Below are 26,218 nucleotides of genomic sequence, written 5' to 3'. Positions count from 1 at the left end.
CCTGCTACTCGCGCCGTTACCGGTGGCATCGCCTGCACGGGCGTACCGCAGCTGCTTTAAGGACAAAGCCTGGTGCCTGCCTGAATCCCTTCCCAGAAGAAATCTCACAGAGAGCCGGTCTGCAGCTGCACCTCAGCACCCGAAAACGCCACGTTCCTGCGGGGAGCAGCCGGGAGAGCTCCCGCCGTGGGAAGCACCCGGGAACAGCCCCCGTCCTGCACAGGCCTGCGCTGCGTGCTGGCAGGCACGGCACTGGAGTGAGATAAGAGCAGGAATGCTAACGCCCAGACTCCCAACTTGCCCCAACTGCTCCAGGACGCTCCGGGATTGTCTCCATTGTTCTCACTGACACCCCCTCCAACCACCAACGCTGCAGGCACCTGAGCACAGGACCGGCTTTGCCTCTCCCTCTATGTGTTTCAGTATCATCTGTCACACCTCATCGGCAGCACTGGAAACTCCACGTGGAGGGGCACAGACACTGCCCCACTGCACAGGAGAACGCAGGGAAAGAACAAACAGCTTCTCAGCCATGGAGATCATCCACAAAGGCCAAGTTCTCCTTCCTTTCTGCACAGTGGAAGAAAGAAACCCCTTCCTAACAATGTACCTGAACGTGGCTGCATGCCCTCAGCAATGCCTGTTGCCTCTTAACTGCTAAAGTGAAATACTTTGTGCAGATAAGTGGAATGGGAAAAGTGAAGAGCTATTTAAGGGGGGAAGAGGGTAGTTATTAGGAAGGTATTAAATAATTCAGCTCTAACCTGCTTGAAAGAGACAGATAAAAAAGTTGATCTGAAATCTCTGGTGGTTTTGGACATGTCACATCGTGGTCCCACTGCAGCACATGCTGTGTGAACCCACCCTCCAGCCCAAGTTTTGACCTTGACTTCTCAGGGCTTGTTTATGCTGTGTCTTACAAGACTCTTCAAGTACCTCCTGTGGCTCCCCACTGTAAACACCAAGAGAACAAGCTCTGATTTATTAATCAATTAATTAGATACAATATGTATACCGCAGGCCCACGATAATGCGTTGTAACGGTGCTAGGAGGCTGCAGCGAAGCACAAACGGTGCATCAGTGCCTCCTGAGGGGAATGCTCTCTCTTTGGAAGCAAGGATGGTAACAATAGTTAGTGGGATGGTTAACGTTTCCGCTGAAACTTGAATTTGTAAATAGCTGGACTGGTTGTTGTCTCTTTCTTCACCTTCACTTTATGGGTTTTGTCCTGGAAACACAAAAGAGCAAGGAAAAAAAAGGTCTGTTGCCAAGTAAGAAGAAAAATCCCACCTCACAGAGAATTCCTTGACTGGGACTGACAAGGCACTGGTGCAAGATGGCACTTTGCACTGTTCAGGTGAGAACAGTTATTTCCATCTGCTTTTTCACCTCTTGGTTCTCAGGCACAACCTGCTCTGTTCGCAGGCACTGGTGAAGGGTGAGTCCCCAGTGACAGAAACCATTTATTGCCCATTGAGGTTTTTAAGATCTTTTCATCACCTACAGAAACACTTCCTTGCCCCTGCTACTCCTCCTAATCAAGAGTAGCAACAGCATTTTAGAGACTTGTGAGCACCACTCCAAAACTGAATCTTTTTCCTTGCTGACACTGCAAGAGTTGAACTAGCAGATACGATTTAGCAGCCACGGCACAGCTGGAATGCTTTAATCTCCTTTTTCTGTGCTAAAAGAGGATCAGTAGTGTTTTGGAGCTACCTGGAAGCTGCAGGGTAAGGCCAGAGTGAAGAAATGCACACAGGAAAAACGAAGAACCAGAACCAAATCCCTCACCAAAAGATCTTTACGTGTCTGGATTTTCTGTGCCACAACAAACATGGCCTTCTCTCGTTCGATGCGCTGCTTCAGGAGGTCGTACTGGTTCTTCCTTTGCTGGGCTAATTTCTGGAGAGGGGAAACAAAAGAAAAGAAGAAGCTTTTTTAAGCTTAAGACACTGTGGTCTGTAACTTACTTGAGAGAGGAGCAGGGCTGTAACTGACTTCCTGCTGAGGCACAAACGTTGCTTTCCAATTTTCAATCCATCAGAGAATGCTGCTTCAGTGATGTGGGCAGATTTCAGAGAAGCATTTTAAAACCTTCATTTTCACACTAGAGGTTTTTGCAGCTGGGTCTTCTTTGTGCTGGTTTTAATCTCCTAAATCCACACATAAAACCCTGAACCTCTTCTAACCTAGCTTAGATGCTGCTCAATTAAGTGGCCGGAATTTCCTTTTTCTAAGTCCTCTGAATTTCACTGTTGAAGTGCCAGGTAATGTTTAACTCCCTAATGAAACCCAAACTCATCCAGAGGAGGGGGAAAAAAAAAAAACAAAGACCTGAGACCAGTTCCTGAAGTGCTTAGAAACTGCACAGAGGCCTCCCAAAATGCAACTTGTTTGGTCACGTTTTACCTACGAAGAGCAGATGGCTTTCCCAGCACAGAAGTGGCATTGCTGCAGGTGTGATCCAAGTAATTAAATCAAGGAGAGCGAATCCCAACATGCCTGAAATATGACTCAGGCCTTTGGAAAAGAAAACTTGTCAGTCTACAACTTGTCCAACTGCTTTACTGACAAGCCAACCTGAGAAAGCTGGCAAGGAGAAAAGGACCACAGGGGGGGTTGTTATCTGACATCTGAGTCAGAAAACAGCAGGTTACAAATTTATTGATTGGCAATTTCAGGCAAATTTGCTCTTGCCTTGCGCAGACCAGCTCAGGCTCATGGACCTGCCCAACAGCTCTAACCTACTTAAGAGGTATTTGCCACATTAGAGCTGAGTGTAGCTACTTCTAGAATGAAAATGCTGTGATGTTAAAACATCAGAATCAAAGTGGATTGTGTAAGCAATCCTGAAGGATCCTGAAACTTTAAGCCAGAAAATGAGACTACAGCTTAGATGTCTTTGAGAAGGAGGGATACAAATCTTGAATGTCAAGACACTTCACTCAGAACCTAAATGAAAAATGCCCAAACACATCTCTGTTGGAATAAGCTTCTTCACATCCCTGAACAGAGATGCAAGGGGGGTTTTGGGGAGGCACGAGGGAAGACACAACAGTGGATGCTGCAAAATCACCCTTAAAATTGCAGCAATCCAGTGTAAAGCCAATCCCATAGGTGTATGTCATGCAGTGCAGAAAATATATCCACGTTGCCAAGGAAACTGCCTGGTCAGATCTCTACTATCTCTTTCTGGTCCACAGGCCACAACTCTTGATTTATAATCCACAGGGGCTGGAATACAACTGACCACAATCTCCATGTTGGTCCAGGAGAAAATGTGACTACAAGTTCCAGGCACTTGATGATTTAAGTGATGTCCTGTGCCACCAGGATGACGAAGAACTTTGTTCTCCTCCACAACAGTCCAAGGAATCCTTTTTAGTGTTGATTACATAAAAGATACAGAACATTAAGGCAACCAGAGTACAAATAGCAGCAGTACCTTTAAGTGGACAGGATCAGTGGCTCCCTTCAGAGTCTCTTTCTGCAGCGTCGCAATGGTCGGTCGGTTGTACACCCTACCCACAAGCTCTGGGACAGTGTCCAGATGAGTTGCAATATCAAACTCCTGAACTGTAAATAAAAAAAGAGAAACTCACATGAGCTTCTTGGATGCTCAGCAAACCTTCCAAACATGCAGTTTAAGCAGGGTCAGCAAAGGGCATCCCAGCGACACAGCTCCTGCAGAAATGAGGTCTGCTGTAGATCCCAAAAGAGATTTCTAGACCATCTGAATTAGGTAAAACAACTAGTCTTTTCTTCTATGATAAAAGCATGAAGAAAGCGCTGTACTGGTTTAAACAGCCACCAAGGGAACATCCCAGAAGGTTTCTATCAGCAGCAGTCTGAGCCTTGCCTTCTTTGCGGCTGTCCAGGAAGAAGAGATGCTTGTTGGGGCTCTTCCCCTCGGCGTCCAGCAGATGGAGCTCCGACTTCAGCCGCTCGATTTTCTGTGGGAAGAGAACTGATGGGCACTGCCAGCCTGGGCACAGAACCCCCCCTGCAACCCTGCCTGTCTGCTTCTCGGGCATCCAAACCCTTCCTTCCCATCTGAAAATACACCTGGCCCATGTTTATGCCATGTCTCCATAACCCCTTGGAGAAGATGCTAGCTGATTTCTGGTGTTACCCACCCAAACGTGCACAATGCCCTTTGCAAAGCATTATCTGTACGGCAGACAAAAGGGGGAATGACTGCCACGAGAGATCACCAGCAGGAGGAGGAAGGAAAATTGAAAGCTGACTTGTTTTAATTTTCTATCTGCAGCGTTGATCAACGTGGGACCAGAAAACACTTTCAGTGGGCCACATTTCTATTGATTGCCTGCCCACCATACTCAAACAACCCTCACTTCTTTATAAAGAAGCAATAACCTATCTTTGATGTCTGAAATCCAGATCAGAAATTGCTGTTTTATAATGTGTAGTAGAGGTTTTGTTACCTATTGTACCTCTAGGTTCCACATGCTCAGCTCCACTGAAATGTCCATCTGCCATTTCCAGCACTACACAATCAGATTTCACTAACCCTAAACACAAGAGCTAACAACCACCAGCACCACAAAGAGAACAATTCTGGGCAAAGTGGAAAACTCTAAAGAAGTGAAGCATTACCTTGGCTTCTGCCACTCTTTTAGTTTCCACATATTTAATATCCTGTGTCCTCATCAGTTTCATCTGCTCCGGGGTCACTTCATCCTTTGGCTGCTTCACTACATGAACTCCATCCTGAAACCAGGCAGACACAGCACTTAGAGTCACCACTCCAGTTACAGTGTACTATGGGTCCTAATAGTAAAAGCTAGAAGAAACTTTTGTCCTTTGCCCCTCATCTTCTTCAAAGCCTTTCACAGGCACCAAACCAAGCCTGCTATTTTATTTACTAATTTGTAGATTAAGCCAAAAACAAGGTTGGAAAAAAAAAAACCAAGTTACTTAGAGCCACAGAAAGCCATTTAGTTTCTCACCTGGAGCTGTGAACGTATCATTTTAAAGTAGAACTCATCAGGATTCTTGTCCAGCGCTTTCTTTTGAAGCGCTCTGAGTGCATTTTGTTTCTTGTGATAGTCTCTGGGAAAAAAAAAAAAAACAAAAAGGAATCACTTGATCAGCAGCTTCTCCACGTTCACACTCCCTGATGAGATGCTGAGTCCTTCAATATGATGCCCAGAGCTTTGAGACAGCAGACAAGACTCCAAATGTGGAGGTAGACACCAACAAAGAGTGTTAGCTTTACAGTTTGTTCCTTAACAAACCTTAAAGCGAATAGTGTCCAACCGTGTTAAGGGAGCAATGGACATTCACTATACTGCAAAGCTTACAGAGCTGCTTCAAACTCCTGGATCTTCTCCAGAATGAGCCATTAAAGACGGAAGATAAAGCTAAGTTCGGCATTAATCACAACGACAGCGATGTTGTGATGCTTTCGCCCTCCACCCTCCCCTTCCCTCTGCCTCAGCGCAGAGACATGTCCCTGTCCCGGTTCTTTGAAGCAGCCTGGCAGGTAGGATCGGGGACAGCCACGCTGGGACCACCACCCCTGCTGGCTGCTACCCGCCCCGGCCATCCCGACCCTGTGCTGCGGAAGCCGCTCAGGCCAACCCGGGGTCACCCCAGCCGCCCACCCCCGCGGAGGCGCCACTCACTGGGCGCGGAGCCGGTAATCCTTCTTCTTCTCTAGCAAGCCAAGCTTCTTCCGGGAGGCAGGCTAGGGGAGAAAGGTAGAACGGCAATGGGCGGCTGCCGATCCCGGCCACGGCCCGGCCCTGTCCAATCGAGCCCGGCTCGGCTCGGTTCGGCCCAGCCCGGCGCACCGACCTGTGCCCGCTCGCGATGCGGGCGCTGCCCCGACTTAGCGGCTTTCCTGAAGGCGGATGACATGGCGACGGCTTCTGCTCGTCCGACTCTAAACCCACAGCCGGCCACGCCGCGCCGGCTCGGATCGGCGCCGCCGCAGCCCCGTGCCGCGCAGGAGGCGGAAGGGGAGGCGCCGCGGGGTCAGAGGTGGCTCCGTCTCCATGGCCACGGCGGGTCCCGCCCCCTCGCCGGGCTGACCGGGGCTCCCCGCGGCGCCGGATGAATCTTTAAAAGGGTCCCGCCGTTGCAGGGTGGTCTGGGTGCGGCGTGTCCGCAGTGCTCCGAGCCTCGTTCGGGGGCCGGTATGGCCGGGCACCCGCCGCGCTCTACGCGTCTCTCTTCCCGTCTCTCTTCCCCCGTCCGGTTGCGGGGAGCCGGCGCTGCCAGAAGGGGGAGCCGCGGGGCAGGTGGCGGCGTGGGCAGCTCCGTGGGGCTGCTCTGTGCCGGGAGCCGAGACCGGGACTTCCCTGGGGACGGGAGCTGGTGCGTTTCTCCATGCCCCGCTCAGGGACAGAAGAGCCCGCAGCTGGCCGGTTCTACCGGAGCCTGGCACTGTGGTTCTCCCGGCCCGCCGACAGCGCCGCGCTTTGCCTTGCCTCGCAGCGGGGAAGAGGGGCGGGCGGCTCCGTGGCAGCAGGGCTCTGGGATGGCGGCTTGTAAGCGAATAGGGAGGCGAAGCGACTAGTGCCCGGCTGGCTGCCCTGGGAGGGGCGTACAGCTGCGTCCCGGGGCGCATCCCGCTGGGGTCGGGAACGGATGCTTGGGCTGTCGACAGGGTGCCGCTCGCATTCACTCGGAGTAAGAGCTTGTGCGGGGCGGGCACCGGGCGACTGAGTCCACCGCCCCCGGCCCGGCCCAGCCCAGCCCGCCGCCCCTCAGCCCCGCCCCAGGTCGGGCTCCGCGCCGCGCCGTGGGGCTGGCGAGCAGAGCCGAGCGGAGCCGAGCCGAGTGAAGCCTGCCCACCGCCAGGCGAGCAGCGAGCCGGGTACGGCCTCGGGACACCGACCAGGTGGGTCGGGTCGGGACGGGCGGTGGCGGGAGCCCGGGGCCAGCGGCGGCGAGAGTTGCCGTGCGCTTTGGCCCCGGGGGAGCGGGGAGGGGCTGGGAGGAAGGTGTCCCCGCGGTGGTGTTCCCTTGCTCCCTCCGGAGACGGGGCGCCACCGGCCCCGGCTGCGTTTGCTGTGTCGCTGCCCGGGATGCATCTCGTCCAGAGAGCTCCGCGCCGGCTGTCCTGGGAAGCACAGCTTGAACCGTTTTCTGAAAGGAAAAGAAAGTCCTTGGGCCGTGCCTCCTCCGGGCTGTGCAGTTGCAGCGCTTTGAGCTGTGCTTTACTACGAAAAAATGAAACTTTACCCTACCAATAAAGTGGGAAATAACCCAAACGCTCGCACGCAGGGCAGAGACTTTTCCAACAAATCCTCCTCGGTTGCTGTGTCCCGAGGGTCCCAGGGTTTGGGAAGGACCACTCAAAGCTTTGCTTTTTGTGTGGGGGTTAAACAAAGAGTCAAAGTCACGGTTTGCATCCTGGGGTTAACAGACGGCTCAGCACCTTTGCAAACTGTTGTTGGTTTGGTTTGTTACCGGACACAATTTTGTTTCGATTTGTTAAGTTTTCCTAAGAAAAGGTAACATTTTCTGGTTTGTTTTCCAGTTTTGTCAGTGCTTGTACCTGTGGTTAGGTTCATCACTTGGACTCTTCCATGAGAGCTCAGGGAAGTGTTGGGTTTATGTTACAGTTGCCCTGGGTGCGGCGTGTTGGGGGAATTGCCCTCCGCTGACTCGCACCTCCGGGCATGGCCTTTGCTGCTTCCCCTTCTTGGAAATCATAAAGATGATTCGCACACGGAAAGCCCTGGGGTAAGGCCCCATAGACCAGGCTGAGGGTCTGGGGAATTCCTTCTGCTGGTGGCAGCTCAGGGAAGATTTCATTAGCTTTTCTGAGCCCTGACCAAGCACTCAGCGGCTCCTTGAACTGCTGGGAAGGTGTGATTGTCAAATAGCCCTATTTCTGAGAAACGTTTTCTTGCCTGTTTCCTCAATCTCTCATCTTTAAATATCCACCTTTGCCATCAGTAATGTTTTTCTGATGTTCACAGAGGTGTTGAAGCTGCCTCATTGCCCTAATTTGCTTTGTCAAAATACAGTTTGACCTCTGGACAGGCAGGCCAGCAGCTGGGCAGTGGGAGAAGGGAAGCTTCACTTCTGTCCTGGCTTATTTTTGTGCCATCTTCTTTCCTTTTCCCAGGATGGTGACCATATGGCTCTCTTGGAGGCATGGAGTTGTGAGTGTTAGTTTAATTCCTGCCCAGCCAGAGCTGCAGTCTTGTGTGCTTTTAAGACTCGTGGTATAGCAGAGGAGACAAAAATGTTGGCGATATAGTTAGTTGTGGGCACTAATTATAGTGGATGCTCTATAACAAAAAGTGTGTTTTGCAATAGGAACTCCTTAAACCTGTCATAGGGAGTGGCAGGGACGCACCAAAGGCTGGGTGGTGTTTGGAAATATCCAGAATTCCCTAACAGGAATCTTGTGAACAGTTCCATGGTCTCAGCTCCTGGAGAAACCACTGTGTCTCCATATTGGATGTTTTTGAGGTGTCTTTTGAGGGAAGAGCTCTGTATCTTCCCACCCTTCAGAACAGCACCTGAAGATCTGAACAGGGACTAGTGTGCTGAAGGTCGGGCTGGTTCTCTGGTCTCTGGAGGACAGCAGGTCACTGAAGGATCTGCTGTAGGCTTCTGCAGCGTGTCTGCTATCAGCTCTGCATCCTGTTTACATTGCAGTTTGTTTTAGAGCGGACTCTGAGGCAGCCATACTGTCCAAGGACACAGACAGCAGCTGGGTGGCTCAGCACTCTGAGGTGATCATGGGGAAGAAAGGCTGGAGCCTCTTTGCTGGCCTGTGGCGCTGTGGTTGCCCTGGTGACACACAATTTCTTGTTCTGTAGAGTGCCTTGTGTAGCTCCAGGCAGTGCTCACAGGTCAAGAGTTTTCTGAGGTGTATGAGCTCAGAGATGTCCTGTGGGGTTCTGGGGCCAAACAGCTTCAGGATGGAGATGAACCCTTAGCTGATGGAGCCAAGAAAACCTTCTCTGTGGGCACGGTGCTGAAATTCCCAGTGCACCAACTTTGAGGGTCTTGGTTCTGTTCACAGCCAGGACTTGCTTGCTCTGTGGGGTAAGATGCTTTTACTGGGTCATAATTGCAGCTGAGATGATGCTGTGGCATGACCTGCTGTGTTCTGAAATGTCAGCAGGAAAATGGAATAAATTGATTACTTTTAGTGCCCTAACCCTCTCCCTGCAAAAATACTTCTATGGTGCTCACAACACTGATACACAAGATGTTCACAGTGGCCTGCTGGGCTCCTCATTCAGGTCTGGGGTGTTTTCACTGTCCTTGGCTTGCATAAGGTCATGCTCAAAGAGCCCTAATTGCAGCAGTAGCCTCAGGAAAGAGGCATGAAAGTCAACCTTCTTACCTCTGCCTCACCTTCTGCATGCGAGTTTCCATAGACAAAGAAGGTGTTTATGGAAAACTGAGGACTGGCTGCTCTGAACGAAAGCCAAATGGGCAAACAGCTTCAGAATTTCTTGTGCCAGCTCCAGTGAGGAAGCCTGTTCTCCTCTGGCGTTCAGCATTCGTACCCCTTGTTGACAGCCACTGTTCCTGGATTGCCTGTGCCCACCTCAGAGCACCCAGCTCTGCTGGTTTCAAGGGGACTTGACAGCTCTGCTGCTTGCTGTGAAGCTGCTGCAGCGCTCCCCATTGTGCTGTCATCTGGCAGAGAGGAGGTGGCATTTCCCATGAAAGCTCTGTGGTGACTAGACTGGGGCCATTAAGAACCAGTGGGTCTTTAGCTACAGATGGAAAGAAAAAAGCTCCATTCTGTGGAGATGTAGTTGCTGAGAAAAGTCTGTGGTCTTTGTTTCTTCTCTTCCTTCCGTTCTGCCCTGGTTTTGCCAGGTGTAAAATACAATTGTCAGCAGTTTACAGAGGGGGAGTGTCAGCTTTCCTGTTGAAGAAAATATCAAGGGTCTGATTGTGAAAGGAAAGGGGAAATGGAAGAATGCCACATGGCTTCCACCTTCCTGTATTTCATCCTAGCAGAACTGCCTCTGCTGAGTGACTCACTTTGTGTCTGTTGAGTTTTTTTTTTTTGCTAAATGGAGAGCAGTTTTAACAGATGATTCTGCCCTTACTCAACAGGAGCCCACCGAGAGGATAATGTTACTCTGGGAGGGATCAGAAAGACATCTCCAGTAGGGTTAAGTTTATTGTTAATCAAGAGTGATTAGAAAGGCATTAATCCAAATAACCAATGGAATAAAAATCCTGAAAGTGATATTCTTGTTCTTTGTGCAGTCTCACTTTGGTTTTATTTGGCCAGTGGTCATCCAACTGTTAACATTAGCTCACATCTGCCTTCTGCTTTGTGTCCTTGCTGAACAAGAGTTTGTGATTGTTTATACCCAACCTGCCCAGTGCTGGTTCTGTTCAGGAATATAAATTATCTTCCAGTACCAGCCTGGTGGCTGATGCCAAGGACATCATCTGAAGTGCTTCCTTACTTAGTTTTGATCGTCTGAGCTACAAGCCAGAGGAATGTGCTGTATCTAACCTGGAGCTGTTAGCAATCTCCAATGCCATAAATCCAGTGAGTGGAGAAGCCAGTGCAGGTGACGGGACAGCTGGGGCCGTTTTCTCTACATGAGGGGGAAAGGGACCTCTGAATAGCTCAAGGAAATGCTCAGTGTTGTTGGAATGGCTGCAGATCTGCTTCCCTAGTGCTTCCTGCAGCACATGTTACACTTGACCCTGCCAGCACTAAACGCCAATAGGAGTCAAGTCATTGTCCCCAGTGGCAGATTAAAGTGCTTGGCCATTGTTGAGAGTCCAAGATTTTCCTCTCTCACCCTGTTTCAATGACTGCTTGGATGTGCAGCCAAAGTAAACATGAGCTAATGAAAAATGTAGAGATAACAGATACAGGCTAGCTGTTGTGGATTGAACAGGCATGCTGCAGCACAAAGATGGGTGAGTTCTGCTAGCTTCTTTTCTGCTTTAGTTTTGAAGCTCAGTTACCTGGAGAAGAGGTGATGCAGCTCATAACTTCCCTTTTCTGATTCAAAGGGTGCACACAGACAGATCTGTTAGGCTGCTGAGGATATTCTGCCTGCCTTGCAAGGTGCAGCATGCAAGCCCTGGGCTAGCTCTGGAGCTGGAAGTGCTATGGTAGTCCATGCAGCCTAGGAATACTTTCCTGTATCTCCCACAGTCCATTTCCTTGGCACTAAGAGCATTTTCAATTGACTTTTCACTTTTTATGTCCTCTGTACAGAGCCAGTGAAGGCTGTTGCTGTGAGGTAACATTGAGGTCAGTAGTCTGCTGGGGTTTGTAAGGAGGTGAGTGGCTATCAGGAGTGCCTGAACTTGTGGTATAGGGAAGAATGAGATTTGGGAGAGGATCAGAAATCTGTGTGTGTGAAGGCAGTGTGGAGTGATAGGGGTTGGCTTGTCCCTGCATTGTGTGATGCAGTGCTGTTGAGCTCTGTTACAGAAGGTGCTGAAGCGAATAGCTGGAGAGGTGCTACAGCTGTGTGGATCTACAACTGTTTGCAGTGCTTGAGTGTTGCTAGGATGCAGAATCACTGTGTGTCTGAGCACGGCTGACCTGCTGAAGTCCTTTTGCAGGGGCTTTCTTTGCTTTCCTTTTCCTGAGGCCAGGGTCAGTGTGCCTTTGGCTCTGGTGGAACAGTGCAGTCTTGTCCTCCAGCCTCTTTGGTGGAACGGCAAGCAGTGATCAAATGCTTCTAGAGAAGCTGAGGGCTGTGAGTGTGATATGAATTAAAGGCTGCTGGGCAATAATTACCATGAATGATGCAGACAAGTCCAGATCTACGAACAGTTTTTTCTTCTTTCATCCCAAGCCAGTCATGGCTCATGCTGACAGCACACCTGGAAGTGAGGTAACTGAATACTCTGCCCACATTGTTCAGATCTTCTGGGGCTTGGGCACAGATGGAGCCTCTGTTTGCTCTGCTCCTGGGCAACCTTTGTTCTTCTGCAGCCAGGAAGTCTTCCTGATGAAATGAGACAAGACAGGGTGCTTCTCTTCCTTTCTCAGTAAAGACTCTCCTAAGCCACCTGTAGTCTGACTTCCCTGAGAAAGACCCTCTCCAGACGTGGAGATCTTGCTGCTGTTGAAGTATGAGGCAGAAATGCTCCCAGCGCTGCCTGAACATGTTATTTAGGTCAATTGCAAGGAAGACAGCAATATGAATCAGAAAAGGAGTTGGAAGAGGAGGAAAGTCATTAGACAGCATCTTGATGTCCCCTGCCAGTGCAGGATGATTTGTTTTTACTGCCAGCACAGAAGAACGCTTGGAGATCGCATTCACTGTCTTCTGTGTTCTCTGTACACTCCTGTAACTGTGAGTAGCTGGACTGGAAGTGAAAAGGCTGCAGAGAAAACCTTTGCCTTTATCTCTTTGCATGGGAGTTCCTATTTGCTTGTGTGTTAACTGATCTCTCTCAAACAGACAGAGCAAGGTCTCCTCCTTATCCCTCTGAAAAACAGGATACCTCAGAATTGCTCTGACTGCATCCATTTTGGGTGAGTGACTCTCCAGAATATGCTTTTAGACATTTCTGTGTCAGCTGCCGGCTTGTGGAGCACTGGCTGAGGTCTCTGGGGTGATTTCCCAGCAGGTAGTCGGTGGGCAGAGCCCAGTGTGCAGCAGTTGCACCACCAAGCCCTGGGCTGCGCAGAAGTTGAGCACAGCCCCAGGCTGGGTACGCTGGGCCAGGGGCTGGGCCAGAGGGACGTCAGTGGTGGTGGGAAACCTTGGAAAGTCGTCCCATTGGGCAGGGCTCTGCCGAGCACTCCGTTTCCCTTCCCAGAGGAAGCAGCCTGAGTTTCCCCATTGCTCTTGAGAGACCTGTAGGCTGAAACAAATTATTCTTACGTAGCAGAACACAGTGGGACCAGCAGTAACTGATGAAGCAATTTGCCAGCTTTCAGCCTCAAGGTCCCTGGTCCCTCAGGGCTTTCCAGTGTAATTTCTTGGGTCGGTTTCCCAGAAAGATCCTCTTGGATATATTGTTGGCAATGCCCTGGCTCGTTACAGGCCGTTTTCTTTTTCCAAGAGGCAGCTCTTGTTAGCTTCGTTCTCACAGTATTGTTTTCTTTCTAGAAGAAGCTTTTGCTGGCTCTCCTAAACTATCACATGGGAATTGCTTACTAGCTTAGTTGTTGGGGGGTTTTTGTTGTTGTTGGGCTTTTTCGGTTGTTTTGACCCAAAGCTGCGCTTTGCTCCCCTCTGTAACGCTGCCAACATCATTTCCAGTCTCTTTTAAGCATATGTTTTGCAATAATATCTAAACTCTTGGCTCCAAATAGCTGCCTTACAGAGATTAGTATCTTTTAACGAAGGACTTGAGAAGCAAAGAGTGAGAACAAAAGCGGTATCTTGAGAATGTGTAAGACCATCTTGACCTTTCCCAAAGGCCTCAGCCTAGAGTTCAACATTCAGCTATCAGATGGCAGAAATCAGGGTGGACTCCAGTTTGCATAGTCCTCTGCCCCGTCACTGTGTGCTGGAAATGTGCTCTGCACATTGTTGCCATCTGGGCTTGACTGTGCTATTCTTATAGTCTCCAGGGAGCCTTCCCTAGCAGAGCTCATCGCTGATGGAAGTCCTCTCTGGCTGACCTTGCACAGAGGCTAGTATTAGCAGTGTGGAGTTTTGAGATTTGACAGCAGCATTCTTCAGAGGAAGAAAACTGGCTTGGGAAATGTTTTGTCCTGGCTGGGAAAGAAGGTCAGCCACGTTCTCCAGGTATCCAGCTGGGTATGTGGTATTAAACTAGAGAGGGAGTAGCTCAATGTTAATATTTTCAAAACTTCAGGAGAAAGTGCTGCAGGAATGCAAGGGCCTCAGAAAGCCAACTGAAAAAAATGCCTCTGCTTTAGGGGGGAGAACTGCATGTAGAGCTGTGAAGTTGTAGGAGGCTGTTCAGGAGATGAGCAGCATGGTGAGAAAATGCTCCATGTTTTCTGATATTAAAAAAGCTTCTCCTTTGTTTGCATCAGTGCATGTCTGGGAGGCTGCAGAAATAAAGATTGATGGCTAGAGAATTGGCATCTTTGGCAGGGAAATCTCTCTCCTAATTAGCACATTGCTCTACTTGGGTTGCCGGTGAGTTGGGTTTCACCAGCTGCTGCAGTGTCCTGGAGAAGTTCCTGCGTTGCTCTTTAAGGATTTATATTATGCAGGGGCAAAAGTAGAGCCAGAAGACCTGCACACACCACAGAGATCCTTTCCCGATGTTATGTGCTCTGCACATCTTTTTATGGTATTCCAAGCTTTTTACCTTTGCTTGCATGAGTGAGCCTGAGGTTGTGGTGTTCTGTTTTGCTCATTCTTTGGTAGGACAGGCAGTTGAGATGTGTTGAACCTGGAGCTGAGGCTTGGAATCCCAGGGAAGTTCAACAGTCTGCTTTTCAGAGGAGCTCAGCTGACTTTGCCTGAATCAAAAGAATGGGCAGGAGCTCAGCATCTCTGGGGCTGAGAGGCCAAGAAAGAGGTTAACAAATACAAAAAACAGGCAAGAACAAACCCCTAATTGCTCCCAGCCTCTGTTCTGAGGCTGTAAGTGCTGTGGTTCAGGTTTGCAGTGTTTCAGGTCTCAGGAGCAGTCCTTGGAAGCAGGGAGTCCATGCTCCTTCTCACACTCAGCATCTTGCAGTGGGTGCCCACAGCCCCCTCTTCCCTTACCACACTGTTCCATCCTCCTGGCACTTTTATGATGAGCTGCTGAACCTGTGGCACCCATTTGTCCTCTGCTCCCTCTGCCTGTCCCAGGCCATCCTCAGAGAAAAGTCTCCCTCTTCCCCTGGCCTTTTTCAGTCTTCAGCAGTACACAGGTTGGAGCTCACTTGAGGCTACATTTGATGCAGACTCCCAGGAGAGTTCCTGTGAGGGTCCCAGAGGCTCCTCTCCTGCAGCTCTGTCCCTTTGTTTCCCAGGCTGAGGACTCCAGCCTCCACTCAGCCGGCCAGCCCTCACTCAGCCACACTCTGGAGAAATCTTAGTGGAGAGTTAGACCTGGCAGATGGAAGCTGTTACCTCATTCCACAAAAATGCTTTGTTATTGAGAAAATGGAAACTGTCTGAGGTTTGGGAGCTGAATAGAGTCATTGGTGTCTGTTTTAACCGCAGTTTGGTGGTGACTGCTGAAAGTTCCCCTCTCGAGCATTCCCTTTTCCTACACCCATAATCTTCGAGCCATCAGAGAGCTGCAGTGATTTAACTCTAGCTGAGCAAAGGCTGAATGCTGTTGCATACTCTGCAGAAACTTTGCTGAAACCTCAGCATCTTCCAGAAAAAGAAAAATGGCTCTCCAGTAAATAACCCTTTCCAAACTGCTGGCCAGAAAAAAGTGATCCCTATGGAGACTAAGCCAAGTCCAACTTTTCCTCCCCCCCCCAGTCTCAGCTGTGCCTCTTGTTTACTTGATTTTGTAAAGCTGCATTGAGGTTATGCAGGAACTTCTCTGGTAGAAAAAGGGCCAGGCGCGGAGGCTTGTGTTTTGTAATCCTTTAGCACAAGTATCAGACTCCAAGCTCTGAGGAGACATTTCATCAGTCAATTTCAGCACTGGGGATTTGGGAGCAACGGGAGGAGGGGAGAAAATAAAAATGGGAACTGAACTGTTCACAAGCTGGTTTTCATATTGCTGTGATTAATGAGCCCAGTTACTGCAGGGGAGCATTAACTAAATACAAGACCTGTTTTGGTTAACAGATATTTGTGTGCATTAGTGAGACTGGCATCTGATGCCTCCTGCTAAGAGCATTGCTTGCACATTATTCACCAAGTGCCTTAATAGAGCTGGAAGCAGCCCTGATAGCTTGCTTTTTTATTTGTAAATACAATGAACTCTATTTATGTATTTTGAAACAAATGAATCTTAGCAGACCAACTGAATGTCTTCCAGAAACCTAGAAGACTGGGAACCACGAGATGGTAAATATTTAATTATTGCCCCCAGAATGTAAACATGACCTTGATATTTTTCAATTTGTTTACCCCAATTTCAAGTGTTCACTTAAATTACTGCAGTTCTGATCTTGTTATCTGGGCAGGAAATATCAGGGTGAGTTTCAGTACCAGCAATGTGTTTAACGGGAGGAATCATCCCAGCTTTGTCAGGCAGAACCCAGGATCAGCTAAAAAGCTGCAAGGAACTGCGCCTGTTCTACATCCCTGCTCTCTGTGGGCTTACAGTGGAACCATACAAATCCTTTCCAGGCTGAGCTCTGCCTCCTGAGCTCTTCAGGAATTTGGTTTTGTTTGTTTGGGTTGGGTTTGGTTTGAATATAAAATGCAATTTGTAAAAATAATTAACATATGTTAACTTCTTTTTCCGAACTATCTCACCAGTTTAGAGCCCATCCTGCACGAGTTGTTCCTAGAACTGTAAGCCAACCTTGTTTCTTGAGTGATCCAAGCCCCCACAGGATTTCCCTCATGTGAGTTTATCAGGGGTTTGGTGGCTTCTGTTGTCATGCAGATCTGTGTGGCTGCAGGTTGTGTGATGTTCTCTGCTAAAACATCCTGCAAGCTAAGTAAGTCCTGCTGGAAAAAAATGACTGGGGTTTGAACCCTTCTACTGAAATGAAAGCAGTTGAATAATAATATAAGCTCTCTGTCTGGAAGGCCTAAGTTCAGTGTGGTTGAAGACAGAAATTCCTCTGAGCTCCACATCTGATGGCAGTGCTCCTAGTTACTGCTCTGATGTGCAGGTGGGGAATGAAGAACAGCAATAAGAAAGTAGATCCTGAACTGGTTTGGAGTGCAAGGAGTGCTTCTCTCAGCATCATGTGCCCACATTCCAGCCTAAACTGCTGACTTTTGGCAGGCTTTTGACCTCACCTTGGAATTCCACTACCCTCATTTAAGGGAAACATGGCTCTTCCTCTTCCTAAGAACTAACACAGTTTGAAGTGGTGCATAACCCCTGGTGCTGCACTGCTCCACTGCCTTCTTCCAGCTCAGCGTGCTTGCTTTCAAAGCCCAGAGTTTGACTAGCAGGAGCAGCTAGCAAAGGCGTGGTGGTGTTGCTTGGTTGAAAGATCTGGAGTCTGGATTAACTGTACTTTGTAACCTGTCACGGAATGGTTTGGCGTGGAAGGGACCTTAAAGATCATGCCCTTCTCTTCCTTCTCTTCTTTCCTTTTCCCTCAGCTCACAAAGACTTCAGCTTGTGACAAAGGTCTCTAACATGCATTAGTGGGTGTCAGGGATTCCAGGCTGATGAGTGGAGGTGCTGCATCTTAGAAGGAGGAAGATGGACAGAGGCTTGGATCTGGATTCCATTTTTAGTTCTACCAGGCTTGCCTTGTGCCAAAACTCTGAGGTGCAAATCCCAGGAGGGAGATAAAATAACCCCCTGTCCTGCAGGTATTCTAAGGGTAACTAATGTTTTTGCTGGTGAACAGCTGTCAGGGAATTGAGGAAGCAACAAATCCCACGAGAGGCACTGGAGGTCAGACCTGCAGAAACTGAGCACTGCTCCATTTATGGTCTTGCACTGGATCATCACATACATATATTGGTGTTACTTGCAGAAAGGAGTCAGGGAGCTAAACTGCTGTCCAAGTTAAAAAACAAAATATAATAAAATCTTTAGTTTGTGTCCTTAAACCTGGATTATTCTCATCTGCTCTTCCCTCAGTAGATGGAAACTGTCAAATAAAGTCAGTGTTTAAATTTTAAGGCATTTCAGTGGCTGGCTGCCTTTATCAAGAAGATTGCTGTAATGCCTAAGCCAGAGAGTTCTGGACTATGTAGAGCAATAATGGTACTTGCAAAAGAGTCATTAAGAGCAAAAATACAGAGTGTGGTGCATGTAACACAGCCAAGAGAAATTTTATTTCTACTATTTCTCAACCTTATGCAAACATGGTGTAACTCACAGGAAGATTAAATCTGGCCCATTGTGCTTGTAAGGAAGCCTGGGCTGTGTTGCTTTTGGAGAGCCTGGAGAGCTGTGTGGAAAATCACAAAGGCACTTCAGGTGGGTGAAGGTGTCAGACCATAAGCAACAGGCTGTGTCATGCTTCATGCTCTGGGAAACAGTGACTTGAATAAGGAGCGATGAAATAAATGCTTCCAGGTCCTTGAGAGCCTTTTGGGTTTAGTTTTAGGAGAAGAGAGAGAGCATAACCCGAGTGGAAGAGGGCAGTGTAGAGATTCTGAATAGCTGGGCCCTGAGTGGAACTGTTTGAATAACACTGACCCTTTCCAGGGGAAAGCAGAGAGTTCTGCCCACTTCATTAGCTCCTCTCTTGGTTAAGTCAGGCTAATAATGCTGTTCATTAGCTTTTCACTTTCTGTGAAGAGTTTTGCTTGTCCTTTCTTCTTTTCTTTTTGTTTGTCATCTTTTTGTATGTGTGTATTTGGTGGGGTTTTGAGTGTAGTTTTTTTGTTTTCAATTCTTTCATCATGACAGAAATAGAAGGGTTTGGAAGTGAAATACTATCTATGCCAAACTGGAACTGGAATTCTTACAGCTCATGCAAATTTAGAGTTCGCTAACTGGGAGTTGTAAGCATCCAATTCCCAGTCACAAGTAATGACATTTAAACCTCTGTAGGAAATGCAATCCCTGTGCTGATGTCACCCTCTGGTTTATGATGTGACTGCCTTTGTTTCTGGGCAAGCAGTGTGCTTTTTGCTGGTGAAGTGATGATTTACTGGTGAAGTCCCTGGCTGGTTGCACCTGCTGTGACCAGCTGCAGTGTGAGGCACTGGGAGAATCACCCTCACTTGCTGTGCTGCTCCCTCCAAGGCTCTTGGGCTCTACCTGGGCCACCCCATCCAGCAATGCAAGGTAACAGAACTGCTCCGAGTTGCTATTTCCAGGGGTTTGCCAGTTTGGGACAAATAGCTTATAAATAGAGCATTATTGTTGTGGTTGATTAGGAGAACAGCGGGAGGGTCATGAGAGCGTTGGTGCTGTCTTGTTGCAGTGAAGCTCACAGTCTTTGAACTACCCGAGCATGAAAACAGCTTTAGAAAGTCTTTTCACCTAGTCAGAGAGCAGGTTGATGTTGCTTCCTCCAATAAATGGGTGGAGAGTATCTTCTCAGCAGCAAATAAGCAGGGCACAGCTTCACCTCTGCTGCTGCAGGGGCTGAAAGGCTAACTCTTCTGGGTCTTTGCCTGAATGTTGTCAAGGGAGGAGCTGTTCTGAGTTAAAATTCTCACCTTTTGTTTCCTTTCTCATCTGTAAAGTCTGTTCCATGTAGGTTTCCTTGTAAATCTCAGACTTGAATGTGAGAATGAGGTTCTGTAAATGAGCCCCAGACCTGGATCAGGGGCTCTCTAATATTGCTATTTCTCTGCTCATGTGAGTTGGGTGGTTGTTTTTTTCTGTCTGTAAAAGAGCAGTTTTCCTCTCTTTATGAGTTTCTGGGCACAATCAGCACACGTGTGTCACTGTGCTGCCTGCCAGCAGCAGTGCCCTGTGATCCCCAGGCTGACATCCTGCCAAAGCTGTGAGCCGCAGCCATGGCCTGGAGATGGGCACATCCCACGGGCAGGGGCATAAATGTGGAAACTGGAGGTGTAGCTGTGGGGTGTGAGGGCATTCATAGATTTTTGTGAGCATCCATACCCCTTAAAATAGCTGCTTCCAGGCCAGTTTTCCCTCTCCTGGGCACCAATGAAGACTCTTGAACTAGGACTAGGGGCAATGGATATAAACTACAGTACAGGAGGTTCTACCTCAACATGAGCAGGAACTTCTTCACTGTAAGGGTCACAGAGCACTGGAACAGGCAACCCAGAAGGATTGTGGAGTCTCCTTCTTTGGCCACTTTCAGGACCCATCTCGATGTGTTCCTGTGTGACCTGTGCTGGATTCTATGGTGCTGCTCTGGCAGGGGGGTTGGACTTGATGATCTTCAAAGGCTCCTTCCAACCTCTAACATCCTATGATCCTATGAACTGGGTCGGTGCAGCACAGCAGAGTCTGCAAAGTGTGGTGCACCTTAGTGCTTGCAGGGAGTTGCAAAATATGTGACAGTTACAACTGAGGGCTTTTACTACCCAAAATGTGCAGCTCTTCAGAGTAATTGTGAAGGAGCTGGTGAGAAATGCTTTAACAAGGAGACTCAGAGTAGCAGAGCAGAAGTGAATGACACCTGATGACCACATCACCTAACAGCCACAAAAGAAGGAAGCCTGTTTCACTTCCACATTGACAAAGCAGTAGCCAAAGAGCTTACCACCTTCTCTCTGCAAGCTGTCCCCACTCTGTACTTTCTTGGGCTCTTGGCAGAGTGCTGCCTCTTTCAGGCTGGCACACAGCATCTCCCGGGCAACAAATGATAGTAACCTGAGACAATTTGCCTGTGCCAGGATTCAGTCCTTCCCCAGATTTAGAAACTGCTCACATGCTCTGGGCTGCAGAGCTGTCATGGCCTTGTCTTGCAAGGGACACCAGCAGCTGTGCAAAGTCCTTTAGGTGGAGACTATCCTTATTCTCCTGCAAATAGCCCGCAGGTAGCGATGGGGCTGGTGGAGGGCGGCTGGTGAGTGGTACACGAGTGTCATCGCAGCATCTCCTCATCACCTTCCTGCCTTTCTCTTCACTTTGCATGCAGGTGGAGAGCCCCAAAAGGCACAGAAGTGCCAGCATGACAATGCAGGTTACCTTTCACAGCCTGTGTATCTGTTTACATGCAAGAAGCCAGCTCCAAACACTCATGTTTGAAAAATAAAGAATCAATTTGGAAAAGGGAATCTTTTTTTTTTTGACCAAATTAGGTGAAAAAATTCACTTTGCCCTTTATGTAACAGGCATGCATTAAATAAAACATGTCTGTTGTATGTGTCTTTTCCTGCTACTGTAAGTCAAAGTTGTTTTGTTTAGTCAAAAATAAAAATGAAGCTGAGCAGACCCTTAATCAGCAAAACATGGAAGCTGCCAGGCTTTCTGGAGAAGACAGTTGCTGAGGGATGGGGCTCAGGCCACGCAGGTTTGCCCTTCAGCATGGGAGCACAAAGCATGTGCCCTGTGCCTGCAGCCTGTCCACGTGCTCTTGAGCATTCAGAGGGAAGCTGGAGCAGCCCCTTGGTGGGCAAAACACCAAGTAGCCATCATTTAGGGACTACAAACAGCTTTGTAAACACTAACTCGAATTAGCTGTGGCCTCAGGGAGATGTGTGTGGCTTTGTTCTCCATTTAAACAGCTGCCTCTGAGGGAAAGAAAAGTGAGAACTACAGTGTGAGGCTAGAATTGTAAGGGAACTTTGGGGAAGTAGAGTGGAATGCCATCATTTTGCAGTGATAGCCTCACTGAGATGCACAGACCCCAAGAACTAGCAAGGAGAGCAGTCAGATTGTTTTTTCTGCATCTAGGCTGTGATGTCTGTTTGAATTGCAAGATTCTTGTGTGCTGAGCAGATCTAAGATGAAGGTAAATTGGCCTCAGTGTGCAGTTAGTCATTTCCTGTCATGCTTTCATGTTTGAATTCGAGTGTGCTGGATATGACCTTTATTTCATGGGGCAAAAAGATTTTGAAACGCTGCTGCCAGAGTCCTGGGTTTGTGCAGCTGTTTAAGCAGTTAAGCATTTATATGGCTTTGGGCATGCATCAGTTCAGTCCAAAATTAAACTTTCTTAGCTAAATTACAATCCCCAGAACACACTTAGTGTTTGGTACTCCCTCTCTGAAATAGCCAGGACCTTCTGAAGCTCTCACTGGGTTTCTGCCTTTGGAAGCTCTGGGACATCCTAGCCTCTGTGAGACAGTTCTGTCTTGAGTGTGGGGGATGGGATTGTTGTCCCATGGGATCTGTGGGGTTGTATCTTTGTTTCTGGAGAACACTACCTTCATGTGGGGGCCCCTGCACTTTGTGTGAGGTGGTGATTGCAGAGGTGTGTGATGTTAGGAGGCTGTAGCATGCAGGACAAGAAAACATGCAGCAAGTAGCAGGAAGCACCTTGCCTACCAGTGTGTAGTTTCATGTACATTTATATACTCTCTCTCCATGTCTTTCCTGACAAAACCTCATTCAGTCATGATCCCTTTCCACCACCTTTTCCTGTCTATCACCTCTTAATAACATGGGCAAAGCAGGTTCACAGATAAATTATATCCCTTCTGAGCAACAGACATTTCACTGCCCAGATTAGCTTCTGCCTATACCTGGTGTGAAAGCTGGGGCCTGGAGGCCAGCCACTGCCCATTCCTGGGTTTGATATGGTTGGTGACTATCTTTAGGGTTTGTTTTGTGTTCTTGAATTACTGCTTATTGCCAGTAGGATGATGGTTCAATGTGTCTGAAAGGTCTGTTCAGCCCTGCACAAGCAATGAGTCCCTCATTCTCGCCCAGTTTTCTAGTTGAAAGAAGGAGGAACTTGTGACTTTGACACTGGCAGACTCTTGCACCCGCTTGCTGATGGCATCTTTGCCTGGGCTGTTAAGGCTGAGAGAGCAGAAGCAATTGGGAGTTGTGTCCCTGTGTTGGTGCAGTGTGAGCTGGTGGTGCTGGAGGTGGGCTGGTGTTGGGGCACTGGCTGTCACCAACGAGGAGAGCCCGAGGGCCAAGTGTCCTTTGCTGCACCCTGGTGTTTTAGGGATCACTGTTACCATAATGGCAGGGGAGCACGTCCTTTTCTCTTAGCGTCATAGAATGGCCTGGGTTGAAAGGGACCTCCAAGGGTCATCCAGTCCACCCCCCTCTGCAGTCAGCAGAGGCATCCTCAATTAGAGCAGGTTGCCCAGAGCCCTTTCAAGCCTCACCTTGAATATCTCCAGGGATGGGGCATCAACCATCTCCCTGGGGAACCTGTTCCAGTGTTCCACCACCCTCATGGTGCAGAATTTGTTCCTCACATTCAATCCTAATCTACTCTTCTCTAGTTTGAAGCCACTGCCCCTTGTCCTCTCACGGTGCATGGAGGAGAAGGGAGCAGGAGTTCAGGAAGCGTTTGCACTCCTGTTCCTTGCTCCATATTGAGAGCTGACTGAGCACACATTTCCTTGGCCTGTGCCTCCTGCTCTTCTGATCACATTGAAGCTCCTGTGATCAGTCACGCTCCCTGCAACCTGGCTCCAGCATCGTTCTTCCTATTATGGTCACCCTGGCCATGTCTGCAGCTGCTGCCCTACAGCCACTCATCAGCCTCAGGAGTGGACTCAATGCAGGCTGTTACTGCCAGCAGGCAACTGCTCAGTCAGCATTGCCCATAGCAGGGCAAGGCACCTGTGAAGTGGAGCTAGGGCATCTCTCTTTTTCTCCCAAGCCTCTTCAAAGACTGGCCAGAATAATTTCTGGGACAACTTTAAGCCATAGTTTTCTTAACCAGCTGGTAGAAGCAACTTCATATGGCTGGGGAGAACTTTCTGACGTGTTCATATCTTAGTCCTCTACTCTTGGATTTCCTCCTTCAGTTAAGTGCCTGTCTGGGTTATGACAAGTCCAAATGGTTCCAATTCCTGACTTCCTCTTGAGTGCTCAGAATTTGCTTACTTTGTGTACATTTTGAGTGAGATTAACAACTGAACTCTTGAGCAAATATCCAGTTTTAATGTCAGCAGAATGACACAGGCTGCTTGTTCTGAATGTGTCCCAACAGCTCTGCTGTGTTAGCTGCAACCTTGGTCCAAGCTGGCCCCTGAAGAGGGAGGATTTTGTTCAGAAGGTGAAATAGTTAATTAACCTTTTCAGGTGTTTAGTAATAAATTTGTAACTGAAATGGTTTTGTCCTTTTTATTCTTGGGGAGGGCTTTTCATTTCATGGTTGCATAGTAGGGACTCTTTGGCTTCTCTCTCAGCTCTTGGTGGAATGAATTTTCCTTACAGTGAGTCCAGAGTGAGGGCTAAATTGCCTTTCTCCTTGTCAGCCAGCCCTCTGCTGTCCCTCTGTTTGGGTTCTGGAGGGTGGATGGACACAGTAGGGATGCAAACCCACGAGGAGCCTGCCATTTCTCACTGGTGGTGTGTGAATAGGTCTCCTGTTTCTCTTCCTCCAAACCATATGTCTTCATGTGGGTGCTCACAGCTGGATTCATTCAGGCAGGAGGGACGTGGAGAAGAGGAAGAAAAGGATAGAAGTAGCAAAACCCAAATGCAAGGCAAGGTCTTGGCCACCAGAAATGAGAACTTGAGCCTCAGATGGGCAAACCTGCCTGGTTTTCCACTGTGGCATGGAAAATTGGATTCCCTTGCAACTGCAGCCTCATTAAACAGAGATTCTTTCTTTATAGGGTAGAGAAGGGACAAATGTCTCAGGGTGCACAAATATTGGTGCAGAGCTTTGTCCTGTTACCTTGTATGGGGATGCTGCCCTGTCAGAGATGCCTTACCAGCAGCAGGTTTCCTTTCACACAGGAAAAGTTTGGGTTCATTTTTAGCAGAAAGGATGAGGAATTTAGTACTAGATGAGAAGGGTCTATGAACTCATTGGTGTTTTGAAACCAAAGCAGAGTTTTGGAGTTCCTTAGGACCCTGACCTTCCCTGCAGCCCCAGTGCACAGGCACCACAGCTCGTGGCCAAGGGTGTAGAGGTTCCTTGCAGACCCAGCCACATCTGGGGAGTCTGTAAGCTCAGCAAGACCAGAACTCTTTCCATGTGCAGATAGCTGCATCTGTGTGTGGTCTCTCTAAGGCTTGTTGGTCTTCCTGAGAGCCCTGGCCAGTCATTTATGGTAGTTCAAAGCTTCAGTTCAAACTCTAAAGAATCATTGCTGCTTTCCAGACCTTTGGAGTGCACCTGGTCTGGCAGAATTCAGCAGGTACTTAGCCTGAGTATCAGTGGTCGTTTTCCATCCAGAAGCAGCATTGCTGGTGTTACAAGAAATTGTGAAAGTTAGCCTGACCTCCTGGAAATGCATCCCCTCACCTCCTCCCATAGAATGTTGCTGAGAGAGAAAATAAATATTGGCAGGCATATTGTTCTGTGTCACTAATGCATAAAGTGATAAAGATGCTTCCTGTGTCAGCCTGTTGTGTGGGGCAAAGGCCAGCCCTTGCTGCACTCACTTTTGAGCTTTATCTCCAGTAGGTCTTCAGTGTTCTCCTTGTGCTTGCAACCTCACTCTTCAGCTTCTGCCCTCTGGGGAAGGCTGGTTTTGGGTAGGACAAAGCTGGAACCCACTTGCTCCATGCAGGTAGTGCTGTGGGTGAGGGCACAGTTCTGCCTTGCTGAGTCCTTGCCTCTGCCTGTGCTGCCAGGACTTTGTATGAGGCTGGCACAGTGGCAGGGGCTGTGCCCTGCACTGTGCCTGGCCCCCATTGCTTGCCTTGGTCTGCCAGTTACATCTCTGTCACAGTTCTTCAAGCAGTGCAGAGCTGCTGCAGGGCTGTGTGCTGGCATCAGGTGAGATGCCCTTGAGGTCAGACCTTTGTGGGAGAATTGTACCCCTAGCACTTGTCCTGGTCGGTATGCAGAGCTGTCAGGAGGAGCCCATGTGATGTGGGCTTGCTCTTTGCATAGAGGGTACCTCAGAAATCTTTTCTGACCATCAGGAGAACCTCAATTTGCCATTCTAAGGAGGTGTTAAAATCGTGCAGTGATGCAGGTCTACTTGTGACCTCTTGCATGCTTTAACAGTTTCTGCCCCTTCTTCCTCTCAAAGCTGTGGGCATTTCAGGAAGCTGCCCCCCGTTGCTGAGCAAGGATGATTCTGACAGCTCTTAGGACATTTCAGCTGCAGGGTGTTGCCTTGCAGCCGTGCCAGCTGTTTTGCCAAATCTGTTTGCAAGAGCCCAGAGCAGCCCACGAGTGCTCTGGGCTGAAGGCTGCCAGGCAGAGCTCGGCACAGGCAGGTGCAAGTGGGCAGGCAGGGTCTGAGTGGCCTTGCACTCATGCTACCTCCTCCCAAGCCAACTGTCAGCACCCAACACCATCTGCAGCATCCTCCCTTTATGCTAGTGATGGGGATCTGCCAGGTGAGGTCCTTGGCTATGCCCATGAGGACTCTGCTCCTCACTGTGCCAGAGCCCCCAGAGCAGCTCTTTTCCAGGCTGTCCCTGGGAAGACTGGGACTGAAATCATAGAATTGTCAGGGTTGAAAGGGACCTCAAGGATCATCCACTTCCAACCCCCTGCCATGGGCAGGAACACCTCATGCTACAGCAGGTTGCTCACAGCCACATCCAGCCTGGCTGCAAAAGCCTCCAGGGATGAAGCTTCCACCACCTCCCTGGGCAACCTGTTCTAGTGTCTCACCACCCTCATGGGGAAGAGCTCCTTCCTAACATCCAATCTGAATCTACCTGTTTCCATTTTTTTTTCCATTCCCCCCAGTCCTATCACTCCCTGACACCCTAAAA

The 26,218-nt window shown here is 48.9% G+C and overlaps 2 protein-coding genes across 5 annotated transcripts in view; one reads left to right on the top strand and one right to left on the bottom strand.

Moving 5' to 3' along the window:
* Window positions 1-953: 953 nt before the first annotated feature.
* UTP11 (UTP11 small subunit processome component) lies at window positions 954-5,982 on the bottom strand. Its single transcript, XM_068159385.1, has 8 exons — window positions 5,822-5,982; window positions 5,650-5,711; window positions 4,972-5,074; window positions 4,619-4,732; window positions 3,861-3,954; window positions 3,447-3,577; window positions 1,793-1,903; window positions 954-1,229 (listed from the first exon to the last, which is right to left on the bottom strand). Exons 1-8 carry the CDS (start codon window positions 5,882-5,884, stop codon window positions 1,146-1,148), a joined length of 762 nt encoding a protein of 253 aa, XP_068015486.1. The 5' UTR covers window positions 5,885-5,982; the 3' UTR covers window positions 954-1,145.
* Window positions 5,983-6,785: 803 nt separating this feature from the next.
* Window positions 6,786-26,218, top strand: part of FHL3 (four and a half LIM domains 3) — a 28,940-nt gene continuing 9,507 nt past the window's right edge. For 2 of the 4 annotated variants that reach the window (XM_068159382.1, XM_068159381.1), the window contains exon 1: window positions 18,587-18,760. In XM_068159382.1, coding sequence (XP_068015483.1) covers window positions 18,754-18,760 — 7 coding nt within the window. In that variant the 5' untranslated portion in view covers window positions 18,587-18,753. Of the gene's footprint in view, window positions 6,870-18,586; window positions 18,761-26,218 lie in introns of those variants that run through there. The other 2 variants (XM_068159383.1, XM_068159384.1) reach the window with 2 other exon arrangements.

This window comes from Melanerpes formicivorus, unplaced genomic scaffold (assembly GCF_026170545.1).
Source record: "Melanerpes formicivorus ecotype bairdi unplaced genomic scaffold, bMelFor1.0.p_v2 SCAF_45, whole genome shotgun sequence".
Classification (NCBI taxonomy): Eukaryota; Metazoa; Chordata; class Aves; order Piciformes; family Picidae; genus Melanerpes; species Melanerpes formicivorus.
This window is presented reverse-complemented; position numbering and strand designations above follow the sequence as displayed.

What these genes read in the sequence shown, in the direction of transcription:
- UTP11 (XM_068159385.1), bottom strand. Translation starts at nt 5,884, where the DNA reads ATGTCATCCGCCTTCAGGAAAGCCGCTAAGTCGGGGCAGCGCCCGCAT. An exon ending in CGCATCGCGAGCGGGCACAG is followed by an intron (nt 5,712 to 5,821) that starts GTCGGTGCGCCG and finishes TTTCTCCCCTAG; the next exon opens with CCTGCCTCCCGGAAGAAGCT. An exon ending in TGATACGTTCACAGCTCCAG is followed by an intron (nt 4,733 to 4,971) that starts GTGAGAAACTAA and finishes GCCTGGTTTCAG; the next exon opens with GATGGAGTTCATGTAGTGAA.